Raw genomic sequence first — 26,088 nt, 5'->3', positions numbered from 1 at the left:
GCACACTTAAGCACATATTAGAAGCACATGGAGCACATCAGAGGTCAACTTTATTAAGAAGGACACTCTAAACATAAACACAAAATGAAATCTCTTTTCTCTCATTAAGAAGCAAAAGAACATGAATTTTTTACTGAAGAATATAATCTTCAACGTCTGTCCTTAGTTTCTTGGAAATGAAATCCAGTAATTATTAACAAGTCCATTGCCCTAGTTATGCTTTACAAACTAAGGAAGAGATGAGAGTGCTAACATTGTTAGGAACCAACATATTTAGGGCCCCACATGTAATGAATAGGCATTACTGTTATTGACTGAATATTTGTGTCCCTATCCAAACTCAAGTATTGAAATCTAACCTCCATGTGATGGCATTTGGGGGTGGGATCACAAAGGAGAAGCCCTCATGAATTAGATGCTGCAGATCCAGTGAAATCTCTCTGTCACGTGAAGGTGCAGCAAGCAGTTGGCAGTGTGCAACTCCAAAGGAGGCCTTCACCTGCACCCTGCCTTGCTGGTACCCTGATCTCGGACTTCCAGCCTCCAGAACTGTGAGAAATAAATAACTGCTGTTTATAAGTCACCTGGTCTGTAGGGCTTAGTTACAGCAGCCCAAACTGTCTCATACAGTGACTGATGAGAGCCTTTGTTCTTTCCTCTCTTGGTGGTATGGGGAAAAAGTCTTGAGAGTGATTTCTTTAATAGCATCCTTACCTTGGCTATTATTCACATCAAGGGCTAGGACTCTATGTGGCATGATACTACCCAACAGCAACCACTGCATAGAATCTCATTGATACAGGCGCTCTAGATCCTTGGGAGCTCCTTAAAACCAGCTGTGCTCTTGGCCCATGTAATCCTGAGCGGTTTCCTGCAGCAAAAACACCCTTTCCTGTGAAGAAGTGTTTCCTCCTCTCTTGATGCAAATGCCCAAACTTCCCTCAGGCAGCACTGTCCTTCCTAATCCTCTTTGCTCATCTAAATCCTTCCCAAATTTTGAGCCCTGATGCAGACTCCCCCTCAGTGCTTCTGCCTCTTCGGATCTACCCACACTGACCTCAGATTTCTCTTGGTGGGCTGTGCCATAAAATCCTGATTAAAAGATAGCTAACTTCATTTGTTACTGGTTTTTGATGTATAATTTTTGTCAGGTCACTATAAGCTCTTTGAAGGCAAATATTACGTCTTATTCATCTACTTCACAGCACAGTTCTGGATGTTATGGAAACAAGTAAGTGCTAAATAAACAGTTGTTGGCCATCTTGTTTGTTGATTTTAAAGTAGTTTCTTAATTAATAAGTTTTTATGGGGGCCAGTGCTGTGGCATAGTGGGTAAAGCCACTGCCTATGGCACTGGCAACCCATATGGGCACCAGATCAAGTCCCTGCAGCTCTACTTCTTATCCAGCTCCCTGCTAATGGACCTGGGAGAGCAGTGGAAGATGGCCCAACTCTTTGGGCTCCTGTACCCATCATGCAGGAGACTCAGAAGAAGCTCCTGGCTCCTGACTTCAGACCAGCTCAGCTTTAGCCATTATACCTATTTGAGGAGTCAACCAGCAGATGGGATCTCTCTCTCTCTAAAATAAAATGAATAATTCTTTAAAAAAAAAGTCTTTATGATTACCACTTACAGGAAGACAAGCGTTTCTGTGAGGCATTATGGAATTATAAATGTTTAGGAGTGTTCCTCTCAACAAGGAGCTTTCAAGTCAGGGAGGTGGAGTGTATGGATATGATAAATGGATTAAAAACAGATGCAAAATAGGGTGTCAAATGGGGATACATTTGACTTGAATTTGAAACTCAAAAGAAGCCCAAAGCCTTGAGGCAGTAGGGAGGGTAATCAAGAATGGCTTCACAACTAGGGCTGCCAGATTTAGCAAATAAAAATATAGGACACCCAGTTAGTGTTAATTCAAATATTGCATGGAACACACTAAAAGCACCTGCTGTTTTTCTGAAATTCAGCTGTAACTATTGTCTCGTATTTTATATGGCAATTAAGCAAACGGACCTGGATTGTTAAAATTGAATAGTTAAAGAAAACAGGAAGAGAGAAACTGTATTTAATTTTGTTGACATGGAAGTGGGGTGCTTAAGAAACCATGTAGAAGTCTTTTATGGTTAGGACAGTGAGTTTCCCAAGGATTAATAATGCCACTCGGCCCATTTCTGGAAGCTTCCTTCCATCCTGGTCTTTATGAATAGCACTCTCTGTGCTCCAGGGGGCAGTCTTTTCATAGATATACTACAATCAAATTTTCAAAAGTTGTGTCCTGGGGATAAGTCTTCCTGGGGTTCAATTTTGTTTCAAGATTTTGGGTTAGATGTTATGAATTTTTGTTCGCATAAAAGGTTTATGATCCAAAACATCATGTTTACATGAAAACACATATGAGTGTATTTTCTGCTGGAATTATGATTTTTTAAATATGTAGACTTTAAATAAATTTAGGATTGAGATTAGTGTTGAATATACCCTTAGGAATATTCTATTTATTTGTGTCATCATCCGCTGCCTCTCAGGGTACCCATTAGCAGGAAGCCAGGTAGGAAGAAAAGTAGCTGAGATTCGAACACAGGCACTCTGATATGAGATGTGGGAGTCTGAAGCTAGGACTCAACCACTGTACTCATTAGGAACATTTCTGTGAGAGTTTGAGAAGTACATGAGGGGACAATAGATGGGTTAGCTTAATTCTTGGTTTGTCTGCTCCATTCCAGTTTATGTTTGTTAATAACTGTTAATGTCACTGTATCTCCATGTGATCATTATGATCATCCTAACAATAGGGAGCCACTGAACACATGGAAAGGGGGAATTACATCATAAAAGCTTATTCTAAGAAAGATTTTTCTGGGGGCTGGCATTGTAATGTACTGGGTTAAGCCACTGCCTGCAATGCCAGCATCCCATGTGGGTGCCAGTTCAAGTCCCAGCTGCTCAACTTCTGATCCAGCTCACTGCTGATGCACCTGGGAAAACAGTGGAAGATGACTCAGCTGGCTGGGCCTCTGCATCTGCATGGGAAACCTGGAAAAATTCCTGGCTCCTGGCTTTGGTTTGGCCCTGCCACAGCCGTTGTGGCCATTTGCGGAGTGAACCATCAGATTGAAGATCTCACTCTGTGTCTCTCCCTCTCTCTTTGTAACTCTGCCTTCCAAATAAATAAATAAATCTTTAAAAAAAAGAACAGTGCTCAATGTAAAACTTACAAAGAAAAAAAGATTTTTCTTTGCTACTTAATGCAGAAAAGACTTGTGCCAGGAGGCACAACTGAGACACATACGAGAAAAATAAGTAGCATAAACTATGTGGTATGGACTGAGAAAATGGTGAGGCAAAGGAAAAACAGCGAGGATGTAAAGATTTTATGAAAGAAGATTTGATGGGAAATCATAACTGAATCGAAGGACAAGGTTACACAAGAGGGAAGAGGGAACAAAGCTGGAGATCTGTGCTTGGTGGTCAGGGGAAGTTTCCAGAGAAAGCATTGCTAAAGCTGAGGCAGGCAGGATGGTTCAGATTTGTGGAAAATTGGGCATGGGTTGAGGCACTGGGATATAGGTAATTTGGATAAATTGAAAATTACCAATAGAAGATCTCAAGCAAATGCAAGGGCTCTGAGGATCACGGTTGGGTGTAGTGGTCAAGCCATAGCTGGATGCCTGTTTTCGTATCAGTGGGCACGGGCATGGGTCTGAGTCTTGCCTCTGCTCCTGGTTGCAGCTCCTTACTAATGTACACCCAGAGATTAGCAGATGATGGCTTAAATTGAATGCCTGGCACCCACGTGGGTGGGTAATTAATTACTTTACTTTTTAAAAGATTTATTTATTTATTTGAAAGAGTTACACAAGTAGAGGAAGAGAGAGAAAAAGAGAGAGGGAGAAATAGAGATATCTACTATATATATCTCTATATATCTCTATAGATATCTATATATCTATTATATTATAACTATCAGCTAGTTCACTCTTCAAGAAACTTCATCAAGGTTTCTCACATGGGTGCAGGAACCCAAGCACTTGGGCCATCCTCTGCTGCTTTCTCAGGCACATTAGCAGAGAACTGGATTAGAAGTGGAGCAGCCAGATCTCGAACTGGCGCCCATAGAAATGCTGGTGTAATAGGCACAACTTTACCCACTATGCCACAATGGCGGTCCCAATTATTTGCATTTTGTCTATTTTCTCTTCCTGTGTATGTGTGTAAACTTGGGGAGCTTTCCTTTTCATTAGAAAAGCAAATAGTGGTCACAGGACACAATAGGAACTACAGATTTAATAATCAGATTAGACTGTGGGCCACATCAAAGCAGCAGAAAGACACATACTATTTCCTCCATTCTTCTCAAAGGTATATAATAAACTCAGAGCTCGTTTCTTAAACTTTAAGCTTTCAAATGCCCCCTAATTTCCTGTGTATCTTGTTTTAAGAAGAAAACCATATGTATTATTCAGGACAATATATCTCATTATTTTTGAAAGGCTCAAAACATGTAGAAACCAGGCATTTAAGAACGTTCCAATTTTCTACTTCATTTGGCTGATATGGGTACCACTATTAATATGAGGCCTCATAATTCTCATTTTGTAATTTCACTTGGAATCAGTAGTATGGTCACAATTTCTCCTGTTTATTCATCGTGAGAAAATTTTATTTCACTCCTTAGTGTTGGCTGAAGTTGAGGATAAAAAAACAGTACTATAGGTATTAGCATTAGATTTCCTGCTAGCATATGAAAGATTGTAAAGAATGTTCTGGAAAATAACACGCTGCTTTGGAAAAAGTATCATAATCCCCGAGAGGGACGGTGGTCTGTGCCCTGACACAGGCATTCCTGGTGATCGGAAGGACCCAGCTCCTCTGAGCTCTGCGTGGCTGACCCTGGCTGTGTGTTCCTGCTGTCCCACTGCCGAATGCCCAGCCTCTGCCAGAGCATTTCCTTCTTCTTTTCCTTCCACATGTTTTCTCTGTCATCACATTAGTTTACCAGGGAGGAATTTCTAGCAAGTCCTAAATACTCAGTTTGTATTCAACCTAAATTTCTTCTTTTGAGAGGTCTTTGTGGGGCCGGGGGAGAATAGAACATAAAATCAGATGCTAAAGGATGCAGGAGAAGGGTCTCTTACACTTGGTTTCACAACAATTAGGTTTGCAGGTTTTTGATAAATACAAAGGACAAAAGTACTTTACATAAAACTTACTAATATTTTTTCCTTAGGGAAAAGAATCTGTCAGCTCCAGCCACAGGTGTCATTAGCACCTGGCACGCTGGGGTGATAGCTGACCCCACTTCCTGGCAGCCTCATAGCTGGTGCTATGGGAACAGGAGAAACGTGCACAGTTCTCTGCTAATTGGTTCTAAGAGTACCTGAGACTACTACCCACAACTACCACACTATCTTCTCTCTTCCTTCAGTGATCTAAGTCTTCGTGTAGGTAGGAATCAGCTACCCTGGAGATCTTTTCTGACCCCCTCTCTCTTTTTTATTTTTTTGTAAATCAAATACCTGATGCTCATTTTAACTTAACTTTGACTATATCAGGTGAATATGTATGTGTGTAACTGCATGTGTGTGGGTGCATGTGTGTGCATGTTTGGTGGTTTTCTTGCTTTGAGGTTCTATAACTCAAGCACAGATTATTAATTTTTTTTACTTAGATATGTCACACCATTTAGAAATCATTTTGGGAACTTCACCACATGATTTTCTTCTTTACAAATGAAGTAGATGAAAATGATTTTATTTAAAATATTTCTTACATACCATATTGGTTGAACTTTGGAGTGTAAAATATTTAGTTGATGAATATGCAATTGAAAGATTTAACATTTGAAAAAAAAGTAAATAATTCAGATTTCAAAGGGCTATTTTAACATATCCTTACTGATATGAGGTAATGTTCTAGATATTTCTGCTAGATGATGTAATGCTAAGTGGTTTGATATAAAATTAGATTCAGTCTTCATTCATTCTACTCATCTCTCCCTATAAGAATTATGATCTTCTAAGCCAGGGAAGTTTTGAGAGATTAATATTTTGATCAAACAAAGCATCCCGGTTTTTTTTTTTTTTTTTCTGTAGAAATAGCTACCAAATCAAATACAGGGACATTTAAGAAGGTCAAAGCCACACAAACCCATTACTGGGTTTTACAGAAACATATGAAGCACTTAAATTTCAATTCAATGGATTCTTGGTACCAGCAATTATGACAGGAAAAGAAATTGGATGACATGAATCAGTCCTTAGGATCAAAACGGTAATAGAAGCAGTAAATTCTACCACCCTGGGACCTTACCTTTCTCCTGACTTCAGTTAGAGCTCCCACTGTGTTTAATGAGAATCTCACTACATCATGCAGGGTCTTGTCCTTTTATTATTGCCCCTGATGAAAGAAATTCTTAGAGTCTTTGATACACACCAAACTACACCGTGGTTTAAAGGAGTGATAGGAGTGTGTTATGCCGTTTATGTGTCAAGATTAATCACAAATCCTGGTTGTAAGTACTGAGGGATTTTTACTCCTCTTAAGTCCCTGAATACTTCTAGGTACTCATTAAGCCTGCAACGATAGTCTGATTGCTTAGGATTTAAATGAGACAAAGCCAGGGTGAACAAAATGGAGAGTCTGTGCCTCTGGTTAAGGAGAATTTGCATGTAAAATTGACTTTATTCTTTCCTTTCTAGGGTCTTCTGAGCAGGGATGCACCTGTGCTGGGATGCACTTGAGGCTGCCATGACATTCTCTGAGTTGTTTCTCCAAAATGACTGAATGTGTCTTCCAAGTGACTGAAATTTCTCCCCCATTACTTTTCAATTTTTGGTCAAAGAGTAGAAAAATACTTTGCATTCATTCTCTCTTTTTTTTTTTATTTCCATTGGAGAAAAGACACAGAAATGTATAAAGTGAACAGAGGCAGCCATATCCCTTGCATCCAGTAATTCAGCAAAGCTCACACTTCCAGCACAGAGTGAATGTTGCACTGGTGGGACTGATGTCCAGATCACAATCGTTTGGAGCATCAATGACAAGGACGTTGGTTTCTTTATTCACTCTGGTGTAACATTTAGTTTTTCTTCAGAAAATAAGCCTTGGCTTCTACACATGAATTTTGGAATGTAATCTGATGATGTCTCAGGTCTTTGTATGTGAGACAACATCTATGATGGGTGACCTATTATGTTCTCGGTGAAGCAGGAATTTCCAGAAATGGAAAGTGCAAGACTTCTATCACAGTGCCATATATATATATATATACACACACACACACATATGCCATATATATATATAAGATTCAGGTGAGTTTGGCTCAATTCATGGGTAAGTTGACTTTTCCTTTTGAATTACCTAGGGGTTTGCTTACTTAGGATACAGACATACCGAACTACTTATCACAACAGAACGGAGTTGATTGTCTTCAAATAATGGAATGTGCTAACTTATTTAGAACATGGGTTAGAAACAGCCAGTTTAAGCATGACCCTGCAACAATTTGTGCCACAAGCCCTATCAGTTATATCCTGATTTAATTCTTCCATCGATCTGAAAATTTGCTATAAATCTAAAGCATATTTCTTGGAGTGTTTGCATAAAAAACTCTGTTTCCTGGGACTGATATAAAGTTTCAATGCACTTGAAGAACTTCATATTATTGCTTTAGCTCTGAGTGTGTTTTATAATTCATCCTTTGTTGCAGTATTAACCATGAATAAAAGAAATATTTTAACATGGTGTTGTTGCCAAACAATATTTACCAAGCTCCTACTTCAGAATTCTGACCTAGTAGTGTATAAATTGTCTCCTGGAAACTTTCTGAGAAAAGGAATGATGTATAAATAATTAATAGATAATAACTGCTTCAAGCAGAAGTCACAAAAGCTGCATGTAATGTAGGAGCCAGTGTTTTGCTTCCTGCCACAAATCCAAGGAGACTTCTGTGGTCTCCTTCAATGACACCTTTGTATAATGTGCATTCATTAGCATTTACTCAATAGTGTCCCAAAATCACTAGCCATTCTGAAAATAAAATTCATCCGAAAACTGTGCATTAAATGCTTATGTAACTGATACAATGAAAAAACTGAAGTCAGTAAGGTTTTCCCTGTGAATGAAAAGAAGTCCCATGACTTTGCTATTCATATTTAAGTAAAGTGTCTTGTGGTCACTTTATGTCAAAAAGAATAGACTGGATATATGTGTGTGTATATACAGATATATGTTTAAATATGAAGTATAATTATTGTTAACTTTTGTAACTACCTGATATTTAAAAAGTGATTGTATTTTTGTGTGACTCTGGCAGCATGAGAGAGTAATGTGTTTGTGAGGTGGGTGTGAAAATGTTTACTCCTGTTTCCACAGTGTAATTGTCTTCGGCATCCATTTTAGAGGTAGCCAAACAATGTCAAGGGAATCTTCCAGGTTGACCTAGATACAACACTGAAATTGCACTTTTGTTTTCGAATTCAAATGCTACTTTCTGGAGCTTTGCCAAATTAAGTCATTTTGGGAAATAGGCTCCATCAGACCATATACCAGAACTTTGATTAATATAATTTTCTGCAATGAGTCTGCAAGTAAGAAATAGGCCCAAAGCCTTTCTTTGCTTCTTCTCAGCTTTGTGTCATCTAATTTTCATTACGAAAAAGGATCAAAATAGAGAAGACAACTTAGCTGAGCACACATTTTTTAAACGCTCTTGTTTCTTCTGGATATTTTAAAATAAAAGTTCCCCTAAGGAGTGGTCATTTTCACCTGGAAAGACATTTCTGAAAGGAAGACATATAAATGTCCAGAAGGTAAACAAAAAACCCTTCATGTCACGAATCATTAGGGGAATGCAAGTAAAATCTGCAATGAGATATCACTTCACAGTATCTATTATAAAAAGCAACACCTGGCAGGTGTTGGTGAGGATGCAGAGAAAAGGGATCTCTTGTATACTGTTAGTGGAAATATAGATTAATATAGCCATCATGAAAAACAGTATAGTGGTTCCTCAAAATATTCTATACTTACTTCTGGGCATATAACCAAAGGAAAGGAAATCAGTATGTCAAGAGATAGCTATACTCCTTTGTTCATTGTAACATTATTCATAATAGCTAAGATATGTTATCAACATAAATGTCTACAAACGAAAGTACACAGATGAATGGTCAGTCCTAAAATGAGGAAAAATTGTCATTGCATCATTTAAGTGAAGCTGAATGACATGATGGTAAATGAAATAAGCCAGGTACAGAAAGTCAAATACCTTATGATCTCACTAAAAGCTTGAATTCATAGAAGCAGAGAGTAGAAGCATGGCTGCCAAGTTCTAGAGGTGATGAATGGGGAGATGTTTATCAAGGAATACAATGTCTCAGGATAGTATGTTCTGGCAATATAATGCATAGGATGGACTATACTTACTATATTACATATTTTAATGTATAGTTAATAGTAATATATATTTGAAAATTGCTTTGCGAGTATATCATATTTCTAATCACAGAAAAATATGTGAGGTGATGGGTATGCTAATCAACTTGATTTAAATGCTTCACAATATACCAGAACAGCGAGTTGTACATCACACATACAACACACACACATGAAGTTTAATTTGTCACTTTACTTCAATAAAACTCAGAAAAATTATTTTAAAATTTAAGAAAAGAAACAAATGGTTATTTTGGTGGCACAAAATGTTGCATGCTTATGCTATAATAGTTGTTAGGTTTTTCTTCCCACATCCAGATACAGCTTTGCTCTTGGTTGTAATAAAGCAAAGGACTACAGAGAAGACGAAGCCACTGAAACTTGTGGTTTATTTACCTGAAACAAGCACTCACACAGAACAGAAAATTGGAAAGATTTTAAAAACAGCTCTATTCTTTGTCAGGCAGATCTCAAAACCCTTAGCCAAGAAGATAAAAATAAGAATTCCAGCAAAGTCAGGAGCATTTATTCATAACTTAAGGGAATATATTGTGACCATTTTTTGCTTTGGTTATTATATTTGTGTTTTTCCCTTCTTATGAGACCTGGTTCACTTGGATTAGTGAGCATTACTAATTCAGATTATTAAAAGTGACAAAACGGAATTATGTCTCTTGCAATTAGAAGGTTATGTCATAGCATCCTAGACCCGAAGGAACACTAGAACTCATCTACAGATATTCTCATTTTATAGGTGAAGAGATAAGACCCAGGGACTTGTACTTCTTGAAAGGCATCTGCCTCCAGACACACACAGCATTTGGAGGTGATAATGGTCTGGTGATGGCAGTGTTGGAGACAGAATGGGAAGCAGAAGTGGGAGAGAGATGTGATGAATGGAGTGGTGGGGTTTTAGAAAACCAGGAGTGGGGATTTAGTGTAATGGTTAAGATGCCTACATCCAATGTTCAAGTGCTTACACTTGATTCCTGGCTCCAACTCCTGACTACAATTTCCTACTAACTCAGACCCTGGGATAAAAGGTGATGTCGCGAGTGTCTGCATTCTTGGCCTCCCATGTGGAAGGCTTGGATTGAGTTCCTGGCCTCCAGCTTTGGCCTGGTTCAGCTACAGCATTTGGGGGAGTTAGCCAGCAGATGGGAGGTTTCTGTTTGCTTAAATAAAAATAGTACACAAAAATTTGAAAAATATTTTTATTTGATATTTGACTTTCCTACTTTTCCTGTACATTTTTGGTGTTGGTTAATAGAAGGCAATTTCTTTTGCTTGTGGTAGACCCCTGTAGCTTAGAATTCTTCCTTCCAGAGCGCTTGTGAGTCTTTCTAAGGGGGTCGTATTTCTCAGTCCCTCTTGAGGGAAATTCTTCGACGTGAACACCAGTGCCTCAAGCATGGACATGCTCTTAGGATGTGTCAGGAAGACTGGTACCTGCTCTTATTTCTGAGTGGAACAGTAGATGTGCACTCTTTATTAACTTCAGAATTTCTGGAGTTACAAAATTTTCATGAAAAATAGCATATCCCTTTTACTTTACAAATTATGAAATGTGTTGAGAAGCTTTCAAGTAAACTGTGCTCTTGGATAACAGAACGTGTCTGGATTATCCCATATTATCAATAGGAAATAAGCATCAGACTATATATTTGGATTTAGTGACCTTGAAGACATTTCAGAACTTCCAATTTTCCAACTTTTTATTTTGAGACCTTGAACAAACCATTTACATTTATAAGCCCCTTTTCTGACCTGTAACTGGTTTCCTTGGGCTCTGCGTTTTCTTTTTGGTAAATTTTATGTTTTTATGGACTATCTTTCTCATTACATATAGGTTCATCCTTTTGTGCTTTCTGAAAGTAAGGGCTTTTTTTTTTCTTTTTTCTTCTTTTTTTTTTTTTGACAGGCAGAGTGGACAGTGAGAGAGAGAGACAGAGAGAAAGGTCTTCCTTTGCCGTTGGTTCACCCTCCAGTGGTCGCCGCAGGCCGGTGCACCGCGCTGATCCGATGGCAGGAGCCAGGTACTTGTCCTGGTCTCCCATGCGGGTTCAGGGCCCAAGGACTTGGGCCATCCTCCACTGCACTCCCTGGCCACAGCAGAGAGCTGGCCTGGAAGAGGGGCAACCGGGACAGAATCCGGGGCCCCGACCGGGACTAGAACCCGGTGTGCCGGCGCCGCAAGGCGGAGGATTAGCCTAGTGAGCCGCAGCGCCGGCGTAAGGGCTTTCTTTACCTACCTTTATTTTTTTTTTTTTCCAAGCAAATTATCTCAGGGCTCTTCATTTTAAAGAACAGCAAAACTTATTCTTCATACTTTTGCTTTGTAAATTATTTGTTGCTTATTAATCTAGGTTTTAGAAATAGATTTATTTTTATTTATTTGAAAGGCAGAGGAGACAGGGAGAGGAAGAGACCTCCCAGGGTCCACACTGGCATCAATGACTGGAACTGGGAGATGAACCCAGTCAGCCCGGTGTGGGACGTGGGCATGTTAGCTGGCATCTTAACTGCTAGGTCACATGTCCACCCTTAACTAAGGGCTTTTTAATTACCAAATGTCACGTCCATTGAATTCGTGATACTCATTCTTAAGCTACAAGAAAGATTATATAGATTATATATTGTTTCAGTTAGCTAAATCATACTGCATTAACCTATGCATTTTAATTTTCTGGCAGCAGCAAATGGAACCATGGAACTTAGTTATAAACATTCCAATAAAGAAATAAAGGCAAAAATGGAACCAAGGGTTTGCTCTGCATAGATAATATGAATTGGAACTTGGCAGAAGTTGCTTGGTATTATGAAAAAGCTTACATACATGATATATAGTCACAACATTGGCTCTCCTTTATGCTTTTTTCTGCATTTATTCAACCTCAATATTATTCATAAAAAGTAGACTTGTGGTTTGAAATATTGAACAATGGCTCACATTTTCAAAAATTTTGTCAAAGCATAAAGGGGTAAGGCAGAGGATCTATGACCTAGAATGTGATGGCAATTAGAAACATCTCTAGTAGTGGGACTCATGCAGTTCCATAGGCTGGATCTGTGTGTATCTAAAAACAGAATCAAACCGAATGGTTTTCATTGAAAGAGTTGTAAGGTGTCTTCTCGTTTTCAAGGACACAGTCTCTTGCTGGCTGTTTTCACTCATGTTGCTGAGACTGGTCTTTCTGAATACTCTGAAGTGGGCTTCTTGTCTCAGCCCTTATCACAGAGCTTTAGCTTTGCTGAGTTAGAAAATGGCACTAGTTGGGAATGCTTGGTTCACAGGCAAAATTTAAGCAAGCCCTCCCACTTCTGTCTTTCATTAAGGCAATTTTACAGTAGCACATAATCAACTCTCTCCATGAAAGGAGAAAAGGGGGCAGGCAAATGCTTCCTCTACATCCATTTCTATGTTCTGTTGCTTTGGGTAGTGAACCAGTGGATGGAAGATCTCTCTCTTTCTCTCTCCTCCTTTTGTAACTCTGCCTTTCAAATAAATAAACAAATAAAAATCTTGAAAAAGAAAGAAATTTGGTTCCTGAATGTTTATGATCCTGTGCAAGTTACATAAGTTCTCTAAGCTTGTGCTTTCTTTCTTGCCAAAAGGGGATAATGTCTCACAGTTGCCACAAAAATAAACTTGGGGTACCAGCGCTGTGGTGTAGTAGGCTAAGCCTCTGCCTGTGGCGCTGACATCCAACAAGGGCACCGATTTGTGTCCAGGCTTTTCCTCTTACAACCTAGCTCTCTGCTTATGGCCTGGGAAAGCAGAAGATGGTCCAATTTCTCATGTGGGAGACCTGGAAGAAGCTCCTGGTTCCTAGCATTGGAGTGGCTCAGCTCTGGCAGTTGTGGCCATTTGGGAAGTGAACCAGGGTATGGAAGACCTTTGTCTCTGTCTCTCTTCTCTGCCTGTAACTCTACCTCTTAAATAAATATTTATTTAAAAAGTTAACTGGGAAAAAGTGGATAGAGACATGCAACTTACTTTTTGGTTTGGCCAGGCATTTCAGAACTTCGTTAGATTGTACTGTATTATACTGTAATGTGCAATATATTATGATCTTATATAGATTTAAATGGTAATGATGTTTCCAAATGAAGCTTCTCCTTTGTCATTATTTCATGTACATAAGAAAGTAGTATATCTTACCTGTATTTTGTGACTTATAAAGTAAAAAATATTGAATTGATATTAACTATCAATAATATCCAATTTGAAAAAAGGACTGTATGTATAATCACACTTCTTTTAATATATCTACAGTGATGGTATACATATAAACCCAAGTTCATGTGTCATATATTCAGATAAATTGCTGTTTTGGGGGCAAACAAAAATGTTAAAGATGCTGTTTTATATCAATAGTCAATTATCCCCCTCTTAAACATTTGTAAGGCCTGATGCAGATAAATGCTAAATTAAGTTTTTCGAGATACCTTTCTTGCTCTAGGAATCATATTCCGAAAGTTTCTTATAGGTGTCAAAAACATCAGTACTAGATTATTGACTACTATGGTTCCTAAAATATTATAGATTTTTTTTTAAAGATACTACTTTCAGGCATGATGATGAGAATAATATTAAATTGTAAGTATATCATTTTCTGCACCACAATCAACCAAGGAAGATTCTGTTTGTACTGTTTTGCTCTAACATTTTTGTTGTGCTCATCTACTAATGGGTGGAGAAGAGAGGAGGAAGGCTAAATTGGTTATCCTTGAAAAAAAAAAAAAAAGACCTGGCTGAAGGTAGGGTGTTGAAAACGGAAGTAGAAGAACAAGGGGCTGTCAGATGGAGGAGGCTGGAGAGGTAGGGATGAGACATTGTATAACAGTCAAGTGATATAGGATTTTGGCAAAAATTGATGGGCTGGCAATATCATGGAAGAGAAAAGAGGCTGTGTGTGTATGTGTGCGCACATGTGCTTGTGTGCATGCATGTGTGTGTGTGTGTGTGTGTGTGATAGAATTCCTCTTTTCTGCTCTTCAAGAGACCTCAGTGTAGATTTTCACATTTAATGCTTAATGAAGTCAGTTTTTATTTCTGGTGAATGTGATAACTTTTTATGTTGGTGAACTCTCCTGAGTAGGCAAAAAGGCTGAATTTCATGGAGTCAGTCATCTTTTGTATCCCTGGGGGCTGGTTCTTGGACTCCCTCTGGATGTCAAGATCTGTGGATGCTCAAGTCCCTTACATAAGATGGCATCATATTTGCCTATGACTATGCAATCCTCCTGTGCATGTTAAAGCCATCTCTAGATTGCTTATTAACACCCACTACAACATACATGCTACAAAAATGGTTGTTTTACTATACAGAGAATAATGACAAAGAAAAAAGTATGTATGTTACTACAGATGAAATTGCAGTTTGGAATATTTTCCACTTGCAGTTGGTTAAATCCATGGATGTAGAACCCATTTATAACGGAGGCAAACTGTATGTCTCTGAAGTGGAATGAGATAGGAAATATGAAAGGGAAATATATACGAGAGCAATTGACTGTTTGTGATCCTTTTGTTTATTGTGCTTTGACCCAGATAAAATTCTTGAGTATTAAATTCTAGAATTACTGAGAATGGATTTATCTTGGTCATACATTACATTGGCAACTGTGTTGAAAATATGTCAGTTCTCCCACTAACACAATAATTATTGAGCAGTGATTTTTTTCCCTTCAATTTCAATTTCTAGTAGATTTTTGCTATTACATGCAGGGAGAATCAAGATATTTAGTTTAAATTTTTATTATTTTTATTTAGTGTTTTCATCATTCACTTTGGGGTTGGGGAAGGTGATACTACTTACTATTATCAAATGCTTAATATTCAATTGCTTAATCCTGCTAACAGCTATGTAATTTAGATATTATTTTGCCCATTTCATAAATGAGAGAATTGTAGTTTAGAAGAGGCAAATAATTTGCTCAGGGGTTCTCTGATGGTGAGTCGTGCAGCAGGGTTCAAAATGGCATCCATCTAATGCTAGCACTCTCTCATCTGTAACAGGAATGGGTCTTCACGTAAGTACTTGGTGGGAACTTAGATGCTCCTTTTTAACTTTCACAGGATTTTGCATTCTTTTTAGTTGCGAACTGCTTTTCCCCTCCTTTCAACTACACAGAGCTTTGCCCTTCTGTTTTAACTTGAGGGCAGCTTCAAACCAAGCTTTCAAGCCTCTGATTAAGTGGAGCATGCACAGGCTCAGGGAGACCATTCTCTGAGGATGGAGAGTATCATGTGGTGCTAGTGAAGGGAAGAATGGAACCCGAAGCATAACCCTGGGGTGCCACTGCTTTGCTCAGACACTCTAAGCTGGTGGCTGCCATCTTGGGCCACCACGTACTACCCTTCCCTTGAAGACGGTTGAAATGCGAAAAATTGAGTAGTGATTGATTTTAATAAAATTTTGAGTGAGTTAATTGTTGCCTCTGAGTCAACTTTTATTTAGGAAGAATTTTCTTCCTTAAGAAGAAGATATTTAAGAAAGAAATTTAACTGTTAGCATAGAGCTAGTCGGGTGGCTTCCAGTCACAAGCTCATCAAATTGTCAGATGCTGTCATTAGAGGAATTCAATTAGCATTACATCCCAATTTCATTATTTGGGGCATATTTTTTAAAAAGCAAATGGTCTAGCTTCTAACTGTGCTGTTGTTCCTTCTGTATTCATCCTAAGCATCTATACATTGGTATTTTCACTAACAAAATATCCATAGTAATATCTAATGACAATTAAAACACTCGCCCTCTTGCATTTCTATGGTAGTTGGCAGACACTAACCACTTTCATTCATTTCCTTGCTTCTGGCAATGATCCTCTGATAAGGGCAGGACAGTTACTATTGCTGTTCTGCACCTGCTGAATTAGAGGCACAGCGAGGAAAATCCACCTGTGCAAGGTCAGGGAATGACAGTAAGAACTAACACAGAGGGCTGGATTCTGCACCAGAGCACTTTCTTTTGGGCTGCATCAAAAGAGGTGGAGCTGCTGGGGGCCTAGGTTCTCTGTTTTCTTGAGTTCACACTGCAGTTAGAGAGGATGAGTCTCCTACTCTCTTCACAGGGCCCTGGGCCACTGTTCTGGGTCCTCCACAGGTCACTGCTAGTTTAGTCCAAGTGTGGTCTGGGCCTGATGCAACAGCACTACCTGGGAACTTGTTAGGAATGCAAATTCACACCCCCCCCCCCCTTTAGACCCAGAGTTGGAACCTCGGTGGGTGGGGTCCTAGTTCTCCCACTGCTGCTGATGCTTGGGAAAGTCTGACAAGCACTTTTAATGAATTCACTGGCTGGATTGGCTCATACAGAGATCAGTCATACATTTAAATTTTGTAGCATTTTGTTGGATCTTAGTACATCCTAGTGGATATTATTATATACTGTCTTTTAATATTGCAATCTAATAAAATTCTTAAAATGTGGAAGGATTCTCTATATAGTTATAAATTATCATTGTGTATTGCTATTTTTTGGTATGCTCAGGAATTTGTTTTCTTAAAGACTACCTTTCATAAATTATATTCTCATAATACACACATATATATTATATTATTTAATACATATTGCCTAGTTATGTTCTCAGAATAGCTAGCTCAGGCTCAGAACAGAGATGATGCACAATCTATTTGACTTTGGCCAGTGACTTTCACTGTTAATGATATGGGACTGGAGGTGAATATGCTTAGTGTTGGGCAGGCATTTGGGATGCCTGTATCCCATGCAGGAGCACCTGTGCTCAAGTGCTAGCTCCACTCCTAATTCAGGCTTTTGGCTATGTGCACTCTGGGAGGCAGCAAGTAATGACTGACGTAATCAAGTCCCTGTTATCCATGTGACAGACCTGGATTGAGTTCCCAGCTTCTGGTTTTGGCCTTGCCTAGCTCTGGCTGTGGTGGGCATTTGAAGATGGAACCAGTGGATAGAAGATCGCTTCCTGTCTCTCTGGCTTTCAAATAAATAAAATAAAATTTAAAAGCCAGGTGTAAGACTTTCCTCCCTGCACATGCTTGTTTAAGGGATGCTGAGTGAGTGCCTCATTTTGTATCTGAATCTACATGTGTATCTATCTATATCTACTTTTTTTGGATTTGCCTTTTGGTTCTAATTCTAAAGCTTACACACATGAACTCGACAGAGTAAATTCTTTGAACTTAAATGTACTCAGTTTTAAGCAGAGTCATTTGTACACTTATAATCTCATAAGAATTACACAAAGATTACAAGGGATGGAGTATGTCAATATTTTCTAAAAATTGCAAGGTCTTCTATGGATAGATTATGCTATTTAATTTAATTATTTAACTTATTTTGAAAAAATTTCAATCTTCTGTACTCTTCTGCTATTAACTATAAAAAAATCAGGTAGAATGAAAAGATGATAATTTTTAAAGTGACAGAAGTGCTGGCTGGATGATACGTTTGCCATCAAGACTAGGAGTGACTGGCAGTTTTTCTTGTATTTCAACAGTTGAGGGTGCTAACTGGTATCTCTCAGATAAAGCTGTAAGACCTAAATAGCAACAGTGATGTTTGTGTTGTAAATCACAAAGAACTCTGCAGTAGGAAAGGTAATCTGGCTCTGAAGCAAGGATCCCAGGGAGGTGGCGGTACTGTACCCTCCCCATGCCTCATTCAGCTGCCTGAGATCTTAGAGTTCCGGATGCTGGCAAAGCCTTCTGGATGGCATTGTCTGGCTTCAGTTTTCTAAGAGTCAATACAATATAGGTAGGAGCTTTCTCATGTGAGTTAGATTTCTACTTACTAGGAAGCCTGAACTGGAAGATTACTAATAGGTTTACTGTGAGCAGCTTTGTTAAATGGGAAGTTAAACTCTATGGCTATAGTTCATAGGAAAAAAGATCTTCCAAAAGAGAGAGAGATAAGAATGCGAAGAAATTAACCTGCACTTTAAAATGCTCTCCTATAAAAGTATTTGTGAGGCTAGGTTTAGATAAATTTCATTCTTTTTATTCTGATTATAAAATTATACAACAAAATGATGATCTCTTATTATATTAAGAACTTATACTAATGGATATTGTACAAATACCAACATCTGAAACACAATTATTCCAGAACAATAATTGAGAAATGGGCACTCTTACAGGAATTGCTTTACAATTGTGGTTAAAGAAAAAAAAATTCAGTTTCAGACAATATCCTTGCGTTATAAAAATAAATTATTTTAATGTGCTATTTGATCACTGTAATCATCTATTTTTGTCACAAAATGAAAATTTGCAACTTATAATTTTTTAGGCTTTTAAAGTTTTACTTTGGAGGTCAACGATGCTGCAAGTGAGAAGAATCTCAAAATATTTTTTCTATGGTTTTATGCTCTAACATGTGGCTTCTCTTAAGTACAACTCCTAGAGAAGCTGTATTTCCAGATGACTGGCAAAATGACTGCTGAAATGCATTAATTAACCTTTACATTCACATAAAAGTGTTTTGTGAGAACAAATGTACACAAAATGTTATCTTTAATCATGACTCATAAAAATGGGTTATTACAAACACAGGTTTTATTACTGCAAACGTCCCCTTGACAAATGACACGGTCTGATTCCTTTATTAAAGACAATTAAGAATGTTCTACAAGGGTCTCAGAGCCCTTCTGTAGATCTCTCTTGCCTGTCTGCTTCTGAGGTGACAGGATGAAGAGAATCTTGAAACAATATCTCCTAGTTACCTTAATTGTGGGTACCTGGGCTCTAGAATTTATAGTTCTAAATTTACTTCACAAAACAAAATGTTAAAATTAAATATCTGGGGTCTAGGTTAGGAGTTAAAGGCTCCATTTTGAAAGGTGCTAACCACGATGAGACTGAGGAGATGAAGCCAACATCTTTTTGAAACTGTGATCATCGTGGTGTACACATCGGCAGCTACGGCTGCCCCCCTTTTTTTTTTTTCCTTTTTAAATTTTTGACAGGCAGAGTGGACAGTGAGAGAGAGAGAGAGACAGAGAGAAAGGTCTTCCTTTGACGTTGGTTCACCCTCCAATGGCCGCCGCGGCCGGCGCACCGCGCTGATCTGATGGCAGGAGCCAGGTACTTCTCCTGGTCTCCCATGGGGTGCAGGGCCCAAGGACTTGGGCCATCCTCCACTGCACTCCCTGGCCACAGCAGAGAGCTGGCCTGGAAGAGGGGCAACCGGGACAGAATCTGGCGCCCTGACCGGGACTAGAACCTTGTGTGCCTGCGCCGCAAGGCAGAGGATTAGCCTATTGAGCCGCGGTGCCAGCCACACTGCTGCTCTTAGTGGAGCCTGCAGAGGCCTGTGTTCCATACATTACACCCCTCCCCTCCTCATGGTGTCACTCACAGCTGCCTTCCCAGGAAAGCCTAAGTCATGGAAATTATTTTAAGAAGCCCTAGGTTAGCTGTTAAAACTAGTCGTCAATCTGCAGGTACTTCTTCCTCAAGGTGAGTCTGTGTTCAGCAAGAACAAGGAAATTTCAGGTCTGTTCAACAGAATGACAGTACCACAGCCTTGTGACCCGCCAGTGGGGAGCACCTCTGAGGCAGAGCAGATATAAAACTAGCCGGTATTGGTCAGACAGAATGTGGAGCCCCAGACCTCCTGGGCTGTCTGATTGTGACCTTGGGCTACTTACTTCACCTTTCACGTCTCAGTTTCTTCACCTGTAATAGAATCTACTTCTTCCAAGCATCAGAAGGCTTGGTGAATATGTATAAAGCGCTAACAGTGTTGTCACACAGGCTACCTATGCCACAGAAAGGTTCATTCATCAGTGAAAGTCATTTCATACAGAGATTCTAAAATTTATGCCAGAAAAGTGATTCTTGAAAGAAAGAAACATTGCAAGAAAAATGATTAAAGCACCAGTTACGAAGACTTTCTGGATTAAGGTCTTCAAGTTCAGAGTTTTATCTTCTTCAAATGAGAGTTATATGTATACCATGACAGATTTCTGTGATTAAATGTTCAAAACACACAATATGGTCTTAGTATGTCTTCCTTTCTTTTTAATGTACTAGAAATTGCAAAAATTGAGTTTCCTAGCTTCCCTGAGACCCTGAAATGAACAGTTAAAAAGAATAAAAACAAAGATTGAAGGGATAGCCTTTAGACTTAGTTCAACTTCACCTTGAGCAACAGTGTATTCCAGAAACTTTGTTTTATTTGGGATTATGTTTTGCATGCCTATTTGGGAAATGCTACATTTCTAAATTGAGACATTTCATGTGTAGTATTTTTGCAGGATCACATTTCCAGAAATGTGGGAATGTTTGCACAGCCAGCAACTCACTTGGCTTGGCAAACCTGACATATGATATCTTTGATATTCCTTGAGGGCTCATTTTTCTCTCCAGTTTGGCTTTCCTAGAAAGTTAGTTTTAAATAATGGAGTCCCATCATTGGTTTAAGTAAGAAAATAAAAAAACACAAAAAACAAACAAACAAAAAAAACAAACCAGAAAACCAAAAAACCAAAAAGCACAATCTGTTTTCCAATATCCAGCCATACTCAATATATTTTTAACAATTTATCTAATTGATATCTAGGAAGAAATACTGTTAGAATAATTTGGTAAGCAATAGGAATGAGATATTTCAAGAGATAATTGTAGTGCAGTTCAAGCCTCTGTTTTAATTTCTTCAGGATGTGGAGCATTTGTGGTGAATGAGCTGTATGGGAAATGAGGTTACAACCTTTGGCACATTATCCCACATCTAAAAGGTTCTGGGCCGAGCTTTTTGTTCTGCACATAGTGTGTAAATAACAGTAAGCTAGCATGATTGATTGATTGTCCTTCTCTGTACCACAGCCACATCCATTTCTTCTTATGCAGACAAACAGAAAACACATTTTCCATATTTCTCTTGTAGAACTGCTGAGTCCTGTAATATGAATATATTTTTAAAAATCTAATTAAGAGAGAGTGATGATGCAGAACACATAATCCCCAGAGGAATAAAATCCCTAAGTATATAAGCTTGGAAGTGAAATCTTTTGTAAAGATTGCCATGGGTGAAAAATATGAAAACAGACCTACTACCAGAGTTTATTACCAGGGGAACATGTATATTATATGTTTTAAAAAGATACATTTTGTGGTCAGAATCAGTATCATCTAGGTCTGGTCTTCACCCAGGCCTACTGGATCATAATTTGCATTTTAATGAAATTATTAATTTCACATGCACAGCTAAGTTAGAGGAACATGGTAATCTGACACTTAAATATTCTACAGATGGATTAGAGTTACATAAAATATAAGAGAAAAAGAACTCTCCATCAATGCACACTTGAAAAAATCCATCTTTGATAATCTTAAAAATTAGTTGATGCTAATCTGTTTCTACTTATTATTAAATAAAATTTTACTAAAATTTTTTTCTACTTACTACTAATAAAATTTTTATTAAACTAAGAAAATTGTTACAAGGAGATACTTAATAACTTCTGAAAGCTGAGAAAAGTTAGATTGGAATCACATTGGATTGTTTTAAGAAGGTTTGCTTTAAATGGAAAAGAGATATGGAAGGTGGGAAATATGGTAACACCCAGGTTTGGGTACCCCTCCTTAGTGTAAGATTTTATCCACCCATTTTAACACTAGCATGTAGGTTCCTTGGAGGCCATGACTCTGACACTCAGTTGTATTCACAACATCAGGCACAGTTTAGATGCATAAATAAATAATGTTTTTACTTAATTTATGCTTTTATTTAAATGTTAAAACATTCTATTCCTAAATAATTTGCTATTACTACTGCTGTCTAACACTTACCCACTACAAATCCCCAGAAATAATCTAAATGATATTATAATAACAATGTAATGAAACAAGTAAAATCATAAGGGAATAATTAACCAGAGCCTACACCTACTTGCAGAATAGGATCACTCATTTCATCTTGTTTCCTTGAAGAGATGCAAAAACCTTTGCATTCACTTGAGCAAAGCATGATATTAATTTGTTGAATAAACAACTGAATGTTCTAGATAAATAAGAAATTTTATTAAATAGCTAAATATTTAATAATCATCCATCTATTACTTTAGAAAATTCGATTGCCCTCTAGTGGGGTGAAAAGCTAATGCAGAATCCAAGGTTTTTCAACTGAGAGACCCAGGAAAGAGAACCAGCCTAAGTTCTGGAAATGTCTGCGTCACCAGCCAATTCAGTATCTTCTTGTCTAGTAAACCCCTTGAATATTTTCATATAAAGCCACAGATCTTGTGATAACAGAATAATGTGCTTTTCCACAATGAAAAGTAAATTGGTGTGAGCTGGGGTTAGCACTCAGCAGCGTGGGGTTGGCCATACCCGGGTCCAGGTTTGTGCTATTAACCCCCATGTGTTCAGAGGCCAGCTCCACCCAGCTTTGTGAAGGCAGTGAGCTACCCGGCTGTGCTAGCAATCAGTCTTAGAGGTAACAAACAACAATGGTGACTGGCAAATCAGGAATTTTCCTAAAGGCAGAATGGATTTATCAATGACAAAATCTTTAACATGTAGTTGATTCATTTTCCATTTCATTTTCAATTGTATAGAATTAACTTAAAAATTTTGCTTGATAGCTACTATTAGATATTCACAGAATTCAGTAAACATTTTAATGCTAAATTATAGAGAGGAAAATTATTTGATTGGATGAATCAGCTTTATGGAACTCCGAGAAGACATTTTGTGAATCTAAAAGAAATGCAGTCTTTTGCCGCATCTTATCACGGAGAATGAGTTATTTGAAGGAAGTCATATTGTGCCAAATGACGTACTTGTTCCACATCTATCCTTTAGTAATTGAAAAATTAACAACCCAAAATAATTAAAACAGTGCAACAAATATTAAAAATACCCTGAAATATTAATGGCTAAGGGCTTAAGCAATTGCTTTAATAATAAAACTACTCCTTTCCCCCATTAGAACAGAATAATTTACTACAAACCTGCAAATCACATTGCAAAATCATTGTGAATTTTGACTAAACAAGTTTTAGATTTTAATATCACAAATCACCCAATTTTCATTATTTTAAAATATTGGTTTTTTTTTTTCCAGAGAATTTTAACATGCACAGATAGATGCCGGCAGGTCTGTTGGTTTATTACATGATACTAGTCACCCGCAGTATGCTACCTGGGTCACACACACACGGCGCTTATTGCAAGCTCAACTTATTCAGGTGGGATGAACTAACCAGATGCGATTAGCAGCAAAGCTGCTGTTATTTAGCCTTCATTTTCATGCTGAAACCCTCAGCTTTCCCTTTCCACTTACATATTCATTTAGAAGACACTCACTTCATTTGAGAAGATAATGGGAATATTCTGAGCACCTAGGACAATCATGCTGAATAAAATGATTGTTTAATGAATCAGGAAAAAAGAATCCGCCTTGGTGATTAATTGGTTATGCTTTGCAATTGGAATGACTTCCAAATCTATTATGCTAATATTGCAGAGGTACTGGTTCTTTTGATGATTTGCAAATGCAGCTTAATTATGGCAAAAAGAATCCCTGCATTTGTCATATTGGGGTGGGATTTTCTATGTAGAACAGAGACCATTATCAAGTATCAGCAGCTGGAAAAACAGTTTGGGGAAAAAACAGTTAAAATTTTGTGCATAAAAACCAATACTTATAAGTTTATAGAAATAACTTAATGCCGAAGATCATACCATTTCAATCACACACACACATACACATTTCCACCCACTGCAGTACAATTTTCTGTGGAGAATTTTCCAGCAAATTCCGGTAATCATTGGCAACAGAAACCCTGCCCTTCACAATCCACCTGCACGTATATCCTAGCCACATGAACACGCATAATCCAGACAGGCAGCCAAAATGTATTTGCTTTATAACTTAAATGAACAATCAGAGTCGAAATTTTCTTTTCTGCAGGGAGGGAGCGAAGGAGACTGGGAAGAAGAAAAGTGAATGTAAGGGTTAATCCTTAACCAAAATCAATGTCTCCGCTGAACAAATAAGAATAAAGCCACTGAGTCATGAAATAATCATAAAGATGATTTGAAATAATAGCACTGATGATGATGAGCTTGCAACCGCCCTCTTCCAACAGAAACCTCTCAGTGGGGGTTCAGGCAGTGAAGAGGCTAGCCCCTACCCTTCATCCTCAGACTCTTTCTGGAATGGCAGGCGAACTGCGAATTGTGGGAAACAGGAGTAGCTCAGGACACTGCGCAGAAACCCGTCTCGTCTCCCCAGCTGCACCTCCGGGGGCGAGCGCCGGGCTCTCGGGAGGGGCACGCAGGGCGCGGCGCCGGGCTCTGCAGGGCTGGCTGCGCTCCACGCCACGCGGTCGCCACGTGCGCCCCCACCCGGCCGCCGGCTGGAGGCTCAGAGCCGCAGCTGGGAGAGGTGGGACCGAGCCGCGCCCGCTGGAGAAGGGGGTCCTTCTTGCAGAGACCTCCGAGGGGTCTGTGCTCTGGGAAATCGTGGGGGGAACCGAGGGTGGCCCGTGGGTTTGAGGAAGATGGTCCCGAGCTCTGTGGGCTGTGGGTAGGCGAGAAGAGAATGCCTTCCCCACACCCCAGGGAAGGGTCACCTCTGCGGTGTCGCGGTCGGGCGGGGTGGGGCCGCGCCTTTGTGTGGCCGGGCGGGGCTGCAGCCAGCTTTTCTGCAGAGCCACCCTCTTTGACTGGGAGGGGCTCGGCGCGGGGACAGAGAGCAACGCCCCTGTCTGCGCACAGCCAGGGTGCCAGGGCTGTTGTGGGCTGCGGGGATGGAAACGGGTTCCAGGACCGCAGCCCGTACAAGGGCCCCTCCCATCCCCTGCCCCGCCTGTCTGGGAACCCGAGGTCCACCCAGCTCCGCGGAGAGAGTGGGGCAGAGCGGAGTCGCCCAGATAGGGCCTTTTCTGCAGCTCTTCGCTTCTCTGCGCCCCGCACCGGGGTCCCGAGGGAGGGGTGCGGCCTGCCTGTCCACCCTCGGGCTATCGAGCACCGCAACTGTGGGGGCACTTAAGACGCCAAGACCCATTGCGGATAAAGGCCTTGACTGGAAATTTTATTCAGTCCCTGTTTTTCTCTGACATAGGTTAAGCCTAAGAAATCGCCTACATTTGGCCATCCCTGTCTGACCCACAAAATGGAAATTTCACGTGGCTGCACTTAAGACCTTGACCTCTTTTGCTTTCTATTATGTTTGGGTACCTTTAGCTGTATTAGTCTATATTCACATCTAGGGTCCAGCAGTCTTCTCCCCTTCCCCCAAAAAACCATCAAAGGAGTTGCGAGCAACCTTTATATGCGTCTCAGCCTAAGCGCCCTATGTAACGTGTTCTGGAAAGGAAAAACATGTTAACTTCTCCCCAACCCCCCATCACAGAACAATGAGGCCAGAGGCCAGGGTGGAGAGGTCAGGTCAGCGGTCAGGTCTCCTTGGAAGCCGAGGCCACGAGTCTGGAGCGCAGAGCGCGAGGCGTGGCGCCGCTCTCCCCGCAGGGCTGGGCTCGGGGTGTCGCGCTGCACTCCCCACCCGGCCCCCTTTCGGCTGAAGGAGCTGCGCTGGGCGCGGGGGTTGGGGGGCGGCGCAATTCCGCACAGGGTGGGGCTGTCCGCATTGTGCGCCCAGCGCCGCAGGTGCCTCCCCCAGGGAGCGCTGGTCCGTACACAAAGAAACCCCACCCCA

The 26,088-nt window shown here is 39.7% G+C and overlaps 1 protein-coding gene across 2 annotated transcripts in view; it reads right to left on the bottom strand.

Moving 5' to 3' along the window:
* Positions 1-26,088, bottom strand: part of STMN2 (stathmin 2) — a 54,518-nt gene that overhangs the window by 27,525 nt on the left and 905 nt on the right. Inside the window, exon 1 of one of the 2 annotated variants that reach the window (XM_070075830.2) lies at positions 24,563-24,590. The exons of the other annotated variant lie outside the window; for it this stretch is intronic. Coding sequence (XP_069931931.1) covers positions 24,563-24,569 — 7 coding nt within the window. The 5' untranslated portion in view covers positions 24,570-24,590. Of the gene's footprint in view, positions 1-24,562; positions 24,591-26,088 lie in introns of those variants that run through there. 2 annotated transcript variants of the gene reach the window in all.

Source organism: Oryctolagus cuniculus, chromosome 6, assembly GCF_051225735.1.
Source record: "Oryctolagus cuniculus isolate XC-2025 breed Fujian yellow rabbit chromosome 6, ASM5122573v1, whole genome shotgun sequence".
Classification (NCBI taxonomy): Eukaryota; Metazoa; Chordata; class Mammalia; order Lagomorpha; family Leporidae; genus Oryctolagus; species Oryctolagus cuniculus.
The sequence above is the reverse complement of the archived record's forward strand: the minus strand, read 5'-3'. Positions and strand labels throughout refer to the sequence as shown.